Source organism: Lolium rigidum, chromosome 2, assembly GCF_022539505.1.
Source record: "Lolium rigidum isolate FL_2022 chromosome 2, APGP_CSIRO_Lrig_0.1, whole genome shotgun sequence".
Taxonomy (NCBI): domain Eukaryota; kingdom Viridiplantae; phylum Streptophyta; class Magnoliopsida; order Poales; family Poaceae; genus Lolium; species Lolium rigidum.
In genome coordinates this window covers 6,443,233-6,452,786 of record NC_061509.1, presented here as the reverse complement: position 1 = coordinate 6,452,786, position 9,554 = coordinate 6,443,233, and the positions used below count along the sequence as shown (strand labels likewise).

Below are 9,554 nucleotides of genomic sequence, written 5' to 3'. Positions count from 1 at the left end.
AACTACTTTACAAAGCTACTTTAATCATAGAAGACGCCGGAGTCCTCTTTAATCAGGGATGCTGACGTCCTCCGGCTTCTTTGACCGTCATCCTTCTCTTTATCGTCAGCCCTTCGTCTAAAGTTACTTTGCTTAGCTCATCTTTGTCTTCTAGCTCTGGAGATAATCTTTGACCAGTCCTGCCGACCTGCTCGTTCTTCCGGTGGCCCGGTATCTTCTTCCCTGGTTCCGGCATACCCCTCTTGGGGATACCGGCTTAGCTTCACTTAGCTAAGTTCCTATCTTTAAGTTCCGGTACGAACATTAAACCGGTATCTTGATGGCTCAAACCATCCGGTTTGGCATGCCTTTGGCATACCGGGGGTCATCCCCCCAACAAGTCTTGATCTACAAACTCTCTCAATGGCTTCTCCAACTGTTTCATCACTGTCTCCCACCCTGCATGAGTCGGGTGCATGTCGTCCCAGTAGAAAAATTTGCTGGACTTGTCGCACACCGTGTAAAGAAGCTCTGACGACTCGCCTCGTTGTCCACAGTAACCCTTTGAATCGAAACTCTCACAGCACGGCGACAGCTTCCGCTTGAATTGCTTGGATAGCTCTTGTCCTTTACCTATAGGTACATCATCCAGATAAAATTGTTCATATCAATTTCAAGCACACAATCAAATCCATAGATTAGAAATCTTTATACTTAATAGCATTGGCACTTGCAGATGCATGCATGGATGTACCTGGAACATTATCCACGATGCTAGTGAAGGCGGTGTAGAGATCGACAACGTGGACATTCCTCTTTGATGCTATCACATGCTTCAGGTTATTGTTATGGACAGATGCACCCTGGTTTCCGAAGACATCGCAACTGGTGTAGTTGTTCGTCCGTGTTTGTGTTGGCGTGCAGCCGACAGGGTGCAAGTTGTTCACAAGAACCTTTGTCACCCCGAGCTTCTGCAGTTGGTCCACATTGTCGGCAATCTCCTTGGTCACCTTCCCAATATAAGCATTGATCTGCATACATACATGATAGTATCAACATTAGCAAGTAAGAAGCAGAGATAAATAAATAAACAAATAGTTTAATGTTTTGTTCTGCTGATAGGTAGCTACTTACATCGTTTGGGGCTGTCAGGCCAATCACGCCGGTGTTCCCGTAGTAGTCGTTGCCGGAGATGGCGACGAGAGCCACGGAGCGACTCAGTTGCTTCTCTGAGATGATCCCATCTTTAACCATCTTCCTGAAAGTGTCCACTTGCTTGGCGAGGGTGGGAATCTTGTGTGCGGACGTGGTATCCAGCACGCCCAGCGCCACCATGAGCGAAGGTCATGCCGGACGGGTCGCAGGTCTTCTCCGCCGTGAGGGCGTGGGCTGGAGGTGCTTCCTCGAGCCCCAGGATCATTGCTGAAAGTTACAAGAGATCACACGTGTGAGTATATATGCTATAGCCAATTGGCAATCATAAATAATCATACTAGCTAGTTGAAAGAATCATAAGGTGCATACCAATGAAATCGGACTGAATTTTATAGTTGGAGAAGCGTCCCGACGGAGTATTTGGTCGTGGGTTTCCATTGGCGTCAACATAGGAGGAGCCGTAGGGGTACGCCCACTGCCGCGACATCTGGGTGATGGGGTCGGTTAGCGGGAGGTTCCCGTTGTCAGCGAAGTCATCCCCGAAGACGAAAAGGCTGTAGCTTGACGTGTGACGACTTCTTCTGATGGCCGTCGGCAGGGGCAGGCCGTGCCTCAACGCCATTGGGGTTTAGAACAAGGGCGAGGAGGAGGATGACGCCCAGGATGGCCGTATGAAGCTTCATTGACTCTAGTGCATATGCTGCGGACGCGGATCGTCGAGCCGGTTTCTGTGGTACTTGGCCGCGCGCGCTCTGCTGGCCCGAGGCGAGGATCCTCGAACTTGTCTTGTGCGATGCGCTCCGGCCTCGATCTCTTGTATTAGTTTATGGAAGGAAAATGATTGTATCCCCCCGGGGGATCGCTTCCTCCCAACCTCCGCACGCAGCGTGCGACGCGTGTCCCCCGGGGCCCACCTTATCGCTTCCTTCCTCCAATCCTTTCTTCCCCACGATACGTAAGATAACAGAGACAAACTCCATGGTCGACCTCGCCGATGCGCCGCCGCCTGAGCCCGACCCTGGTACCCACCCCCTCACCCAACCACAGCGCACCTCACTGGCGGTCCCCATGGATGCCGCCCCGAGCTCCGTCTTGGCGCTGTCCAGACGCCCCACGCCGAGATCCGCCGGTGCGTCGCCCCGGCCTCCCCCGCGCGGGGACACTTCGCATCGAACTTCGCATCGAGCGGCGCCGTCGGTGCTTCCTCGACGACGGCCGCAAGGACACTGGCCGGTCTCGTCGCGCCCTCATCTGCTCCTACATCTCCTCCCCTCTCACCTCTCCCATTCAGCGGAGGTCGCGGGCGGGAGCGGCGCTGGCCGTTAAGGAGCGCAGGGGCACCAAGGCAGAGCTCGGGGAGAAAGCTGCAGCTGGCAAATGATGCTGCAGGTTGTGGTCCATGGTGCTAATAAACCATGGCTGGATTTTTTGCTCTAAGGGGGATGATGGTGATGCTACCGGCGGCATCAGGCGATGCTACCAACTGCAGTCGAGGGTGCTACCATGGGCTCCACCTGCACCGACGCCGCCCGAGGATGCTCGCCACCGTGAAGGGCGCGACTTGCTACTTTGGGCCCCAGGATTTGCTACCGGCGGAGGTCGATGTTGCTACCTTAGGGGTTCGGCGTTGCTACCGGCCGAACCGAGAACTACGTTAGCCATCCGGCGTTGCTACCGGCGGAGGGCGGCTTTTGCTACCGGGAGAGGCCGTCTTTGATACATTAGGTGTAGGGTGTTGCTGTCTTGGGCGGACGTTTTTGCTAAATTAGTATATTTTTTCTGATATAACCTTTTAGCCGTTTTGCTACAACTGCACAATATATTTGCTACGACGTCTCCGGCGAGGTCTCCGGCGATGTCTCCGGCGAGTTCTCCGGCGATGTCTCCGAAGATATCCGTTTTTGCTACATTAGTATTTTTTTTTGCTACGCGATCTCCGGCGAGGTCTCCGGCGAGGTCTCCGGCGAGCTCAGCCTTTTTATTTAATTTCGTGACTGAACCGTTTTTTGCTACAATGTAGCAAAAGCGGGGTTATTTTTTTGCTGCCGGGAGGTGTTTTTTTGCTACATTCAGTAAAAGCTGATCTAGCCGTCCAAGATGGCCGATCCGACGGCTGGCGACCCGGGGGCTGGGAAATCAGATCCCCCGGGGGACGCCCAGCAGTTTCCTTTATGGAACCAGCAGCAACGCAAAGCTCAAACACCAGCAAGTAAACGGACTCGCGGTATCGATCGGAATCGGAGACCCTAGCTAGATGTACGTACGTACATGGTACAACACGGTTGGACACGGAGTCACATACAGATATATACGCGTAACGTACGTACAGCCAGTCGGACACGGAGTTCACTAGCCAAGCCAACGACCAGCTGCACGTCATGGCCGATGGACCTTTGGACATTTTTAAAATCGAGGCGAAAGCTTGGCTTATTTATTTATTTCGCGATTTTTTTTGATATATCAATAATCATCCATAATAGTACAAAGAACCTAAAAAGTAACAAAATATACAAATAGATCTATGGACCACCTAGGAATGACCACACATTGGGGCGAGCCAAAAGTGTCACTACGGCTGATCAAAGCTTGTCGTAGTAGAACATGTTGTATTAGAAAAAAAGGGAAGTTATCGTGCTAAGGCTGCAAAGAACCAACACACCAGAGCAACCATCGCCAAACATAAGACTCATAGATCGGAAGAGCCATAACTAAAACTGCAGCAACAAACACAAAAACCGACTAGATCCCAAGAGATTTACGGGATGCAAACTCTAAGCACCCTCCGCCAGTGCTAGACGCACCACCGAAGAAAGGATAGAGTGGGGAGGACCTTATTTTGACTTCAAGATATAGTTACCACCTCACAGTCTAAAACAAGACACTGAGAAAGAAATCTAAAGAAGGAACGGGAACAGTTTCGCCGGCGAGGACCCGTAATCCGCCACGCCTCCACCGTGTAAAAGGACATCCTCTTGTTTTGTTATTAACTATCCCATAATACAAGATGTTATTACAACTAATAGATAATTATATTAGTTGTAATAACATCTTATATTATCAGACGGAGTGATACTACCCTGTCCCTCCTTTCATATTTATGGAGTAAAAGGAAGAGTGTTGTCTCCTTTAAATTAAGAAAAAAAAACAAGTAAAACCCGAGTCAACCAGGGATAAGCCCCCCTCCAACATCACACACCAGTCCTAAGAAGTTGCGATGCACCGAGTCCTAGCACGTTGCCAGTTGTTCTCCTTCAGCCACCACCCTCCTCTCTTCAGCATAGGGCACCACCCTCCTCTCTTCCGCAGAGCGAAGCTAGGTTTTCTCGTCTTACATAAAAAAATGGAGTACCAAGTCAGGGTTACGGTTTGTTGTGTGGGCCCTTTACACATATGTTGATCAACTATACGAATTGCACTTGCTCAAAGGGACTATAATGGATAACCAGGTGGTCTTTAGTGGTTTAGGGTTTAGGACTATAATGATACAAATACAAATCTCCTATGAATCACCACATACTATTTCCATGTAATTAGATTCATAATTTGGTCGTGGGTCAATCGGTGTCGGGTAGACCTGCCCAAGGGGCTGGCCCAGCATGGAACGACAATATAAACCTCTAGATCTAGATAATGGCCCAGGTAAGACCCGGTAACTAAACGGGCTGGCCCATTTAAGCCTTTTGAACTGTTTACAAAAAAATAGGGAAAACTAGAAAAATAGGGAAACAAGAAAAAACGTTGTATTTGTTAGCCCACATACCAAGCATGCCTCGGGGGACAAGGAGATAGCCCACATACCAAGCATGCCTCGGGGGACAAGGAGATGGACGCGTCTCGTCTTGCGATGCACACGGCCCGCATGACTCGTCCAGCCCAGCAGACGCTACCTGGGTGACAACTAGACCAAGTGGTGGCAAGCACGCCATCCCATCTACTTAAGGCATCAAATGTCAAAGGAGAGAAGCATCCTCGAGGTCACGGTTTGGGCGGCGGCTAGGATTTTCCATTGTAATCGAATATTACCACCATCGTTGTAATCGAATATTGCCACCATATACTTCTGATAAGAATAGATCCCAATGATATCCTGACATTTGTTATCAGATTTGCCGGGTCGATCTCCTTTTTCCCACCACACTAGAAACCCGCCGCTATATCGCCAATTGACATCGCCTCCTCTCCACCATGGATCCCGCTCTCAAGGAGTATCTCGACATATGAGGCAGGACACGGCGCGTCGCTCTTGACTAAGAACCGGGAGACGTTGTCGATGCAGTTGTGCCAGGAATCAGCTTCGTTCATGGCCCGGCAGGAGGCCATGTCAAGCCAGATCGCAAATCAGACCACTCAACTAGCTGATTTAAGTCCCTTCCCTTCGTCTACAGAGGAGAGGGGCGATTTTCTGAAACCCACCCGGTCAACCCACCTCGCCGCCGCGGATCCGGCCATTTCCTCCCCTCCGTCGGCTGCTCCGGCAGCGGGAGGGTGGGGGAACGCAGGATCTCGGTGTGTATATAGTGTAGGGCTTGCTAGGTCTTCAGCCGGCGGCGTTGGGGGGGGCGGCGGCGCTGCCGGTGGTGTGTTGTGCAGGTGGAGATCTTCCCCTTCGACGACGGCGCTCCGGTGGAGCTCTGAAGTGGATCTGCTGCCTGTGTCGCGCTCGCAGCTCTGGGCAGCTGCCGTGGGCGATTTCCCCGCGCCGGAGTTCGAGGACTACGACTTCGGCTTGTCAAGATCTGGATCCAGCTCGTGTTGAAGCAAGCGTGCGTTGTGGCCGGAGGAGGAGGATGGAGGCTCCCCGGAGTTCGAGTTCCGATGACTTCCCGTCCGCCTGGGGACATCTGCCGTTCCAAGGATTGTGTGGCGATGCGGCGGCGGCGCGCCGTCGGTGCGTTCTGTTCCTCGTCGGTGGCTTCGCTTTACAGAAGAAGGACTTGGTTGTAATTTTGTGTTTCATGGAGATCCTTTCTGTAATTGTCTTGCTTTAATGATATGGCTGTTTCCTCGCAAAAAAAAACTAGCTGATTTATGTGCATGGAAGCCGAATCTCGAAGCCCGTTTCATGCAACTCCAAGCTACCGTGGCGGATCTGCAACAAGCGCCTCCGTCTAGTGCTGCAGCTGCAACCGCGTGTGGATCGGAAGCGGCTCAAGCCACCTACAAACCTTCGCACTACGTCAATGTTTGATCCACGGGCCAGTTGGCCACGACTCCATCAACACACCGCGCATGTTCCTGATTCTACAGCGTTGGCTTGCCAAATCATCGCGAGTCTGGGTGCAAAAATCCTACCATGTCGTTTCCCCTTTCTCTGGTGATAAACCAATCCTATGGAGAACTTTTGCCAAAAACTACTTCCAATTATTGCCATCCATGATTCATATTGGGTTAGCATGGACATTCTCCATTTCTCTGGACTAGCAGGGATCTGGCTCCAATCAGTGCAAAAAAAAAATAGTCACACTCCATTGGGATGCTTTTACTCCTTTAGTATGTACACGTTTTGGGCGTGATAGCCACACTTCCTGATATTACAGTTCTGTAAATACAATTCTTTTTTTTTGCAGGTCTATAAATACACTTCTGTTGTCATAAGCCACATGCAGGGTGCGTGTGTTACTTTGACTTTAACATTTACTTGTCGAGGAGAGGAGAGGAGATGAGAGGAGAGGAGATGAGAGGAGAGGAGAGGAAAGGGCATTCTACTTTGAGATAGATATGTATCCCTGCCATGTATATATAGCCGTTAGTCATCAGGTGACATCAGGTGAATTTTTGGTCCATGGTGAAGTCAGAAGAATGAATATCATGAAGGTCGGATTGGTGGACTAGCTAAAAGAAGTTCGAGTCTCCGTGATACTGAGAGATTTTCTTGGCGTTCCGGGCTCCGCAGTAGTGTTATGCATGTGGGGGCGGTAGCATAGGTGAATTTCAGAGTCTTACCTCTCAGAGTGAAAACACAAGGTCTAGCCTTAATTGGTTGTGCCTGGCAATGACTTTGTTGGAGGCATTGTTTTGAGCGTGGGGACTATCTTCAAGGTGAAAACCTAAAATCTTTAGTCGGGCGACGACGGCGCTGATGCACTGTTCCCTTCTTGGAGGCGTCGCTTTTGGAGAGTCTGTATTTTAGGTGTTGTCACGGTGGTGGTTGTATTGCTGTTGCTAGGTCTGAAATGCTGTAGCGGGATTTTTATTTCTTTGTTTTCTTTACTCTTTTTTTGGTTGTATGTATCCGTACTGTTACTAGAGTGGGGCGTTGTTGCAGAGGTTGAGTGTAATTGGTATCTTTTGATATTAATATATTACCTTTATCTAAAAAAATATAGCCGGTAGTGGGATGATTGAATCTCAATCTTGCAATCCATCATCAGTCGTAGCCTGAGCGTCGTCTTGCATATGTTAGATTTGTTTGACAAATCTAATCAGAAATTGTTATGCGTGCCGTCGTGTCTATGCTTCCCAGTAGTTATGTACAGTCAATCAATTATATAATTCCCAAAAGGCCTAGAACACATCTTCGTTGTTCATGGAGGATGGAAGACTACGAACATAATTTTCACAAAAGAAGGTGTAATCGTGTAATAAATAGAATTATTAAAGAGTCCAAAAAATTCATAGCTCTAGATACTCCAAGCCAGTACAATCGAAGAGAAATAATGAGAAGATCTACGAAAATCCTAGCTAGTCTTGATCTACAAACTCTCTTAATGGCTTCTCCAACTGTTTCATCACTGCCTCCCACCCTGCATGTGTCGGGTGCATGTCGTCCCAGTAGAAAAATTTGCTAGACTTGTCGCACACCGTGTAAAGAAGCTCCGACGAGTCGCCTTGTTGTCCACAGTAACCCTTTGAATCGAAACTCTCACAGCACGGCGACAACTTCCGCTTGAATTGCTTGGATAGCTCTTGGCCTTTACCTATAGGCACATCAGATAAAATTGTTCGTATCAATTTCAAGCACACAATCAAATTCATAGATTAGAAATCTTGTACTTATAATAGCATTGATACAATGATACTTGCAGATGCATGCATGTATGTACGTACCTGGTACATTATCCACGATGTTACTGAAGCCGGTGTAGAGGTCGACAACATGGACATTCTTCTTTGCTTCCATCACTTGTTTCAGGTTATTGTTATGGACAGATGCACCCAGGTTTCCGAAGACGTCACACGCGGTGTAGTTGCTTGTCCTTGTTTGTGATGGAGTGCAGCCAACAGGGTGCAAGTTGTTCACAAGAACCTTTGTTACCCCGAGCTTCTGCAGTTGGTCCACATTGTCGGCAATCTCCTTGGTCACCTTTGAAATATAAGCATTGATCTGCATACATACATGATAGTATCAGAATTAGTAAGTAAGAAGCAGAGATAAATAAATAAATAAATAAATAACGCCGGTAGCTACTCACATCGTTGGGTGTAGTGAGGCCAATCACGCCTGTGTTCGCATGGTAGTCGTTGCCAGAGATGGCCACCAGCGCCACGGAGCGACTCAATTGCTTCTCTGAGATGATCCCGTCTTTAACCATCTTCTTGAAAGTGTCCACTTGCTTGGCGAGGGTGGGGACCTTGTGTGCCGACGTGGTTTCCAGCACGCCAGCGCCACCATGAGCGAAGGTCATGCCGGACGGGTCGCATGTCTTCTCCGCCGTGAGGGCATGGGCTGGAGGTGCTTCCTCGAGCCCGATGATCGTTGCTAAAATTAAGGAACCAGAGATCACATGAGTAAGTATATATACTACACCAGCTACTAATTGACAATCATACCGAGTAGTACATACCAATGAAATCAGACTGAATTTTGTAGTTGGAGAAGCGTCCCGACGGAGTATTTGGTCGCGGGTTTCCATCGGCGTCAACATAGGAGGAGCCGTAGGGGTATGCCCACTGCCGGGACATCTGGGTGACAGGGTCGGTTAGCGGGAGGTTCCCGTTGTCGGCGAAGTCATCCCCGAAGACGAAAAGGCTGTAGCTTGACAGCTTCTTCTGATGGCCGTCGGCAGGGGCAGGCCGGGCCTCAACGCCATTGGGGTTCAGAACAAGGAGGACGAGGAGGATGACGCCCAGGACGGTCCTATGGAGCTTCATTGTCTCTAGTCGAGTGCTTATGTTTGCGGGCGCGGATACGAGGATCCTCGAACTCGTCTTCTGCGATGCGCTCCTCTCTTCCTATTTATGGAACCTGCAACGCAAAGCTCAAATACCAGAAAGGTAAAGTCGTAAACGGACTCGCGGTGTCGGTCGGAATCGGAGACCACAGCTAGATGTACGTTCGGGCTACAGCACGGTTGGACACGGAGTCATGTACAGGTACGCGTACAGCACAATCGGACACGGAGTTCACTACCCAAGCCAACGACCAGCTGCACGTCATGGCCCTCATTGCATATGGTGAACCCTTCGGGCTTTCTCCTTTG

The 9,554-nt window shown here is 49.7% G+C and overlaps 1 protein-coding gene and 1 pseudogene across 1 annotated transcript; both read right to left on the bottom strand.

Moving 5' to 3' along the window:
• Positions 1 to 364: 364 nt before the first annotated feature.
• LOC124689154 lies at positions 365 to 1,817 on the bottom strand (annotated as a pseudogene).
• Positions 1,818 to 7,815: 5,998 nt separating this feature from the next.
• On the bottom strand, positions 7,816 to 9,225 carry LOC124685894 (GDSL esterase/lipase At5g03600-like). Its single transcript, XM_047219917.1, has 4 exons — positions 8,919 to 9,225; positions 8,547 to 8,833; positions 8,182 to 8,458; positions 7,816 to 8,051 (listed from the first exon to the last, which is right to left on the bottom strand). Exons 1-4 carry the CDS (start codon positions 9,223 to 9,225, stop codon positions 7,816 to 7,818), a joined length of 1,107 nt encoding a protein of 368 aa, XP_047075873.1.
• Between the last annotated feature and the right edge of the window lie 329 nt (positions 9,226 to 9,554).

Excerpts from the sequence above, each read along its gene's own strand:
- LOC124685894 (XM_047219917.1), bottom strand. The coding sequence starts at position 9,225 with ATGAAGCTCCATAGGACCGTCCTGGGCGTCATCCTCCTCGTCCTCCTT. Across the intron at positions 8,834-8,918 it reads AATTCAGTCTGATTTCATTG|CAACGATCATCGGGCTCGAG; the intron begins GTATGTACTACT and ends CCTTAATTTTAG. Across the intron at positions 8,052-8,181 it reads CATCGTGGATAATGTACCAG|GTAAAGGCCAAGAGCTATCC; the intron begins GTACGTACATAC and ends ATGTGCCTATAG.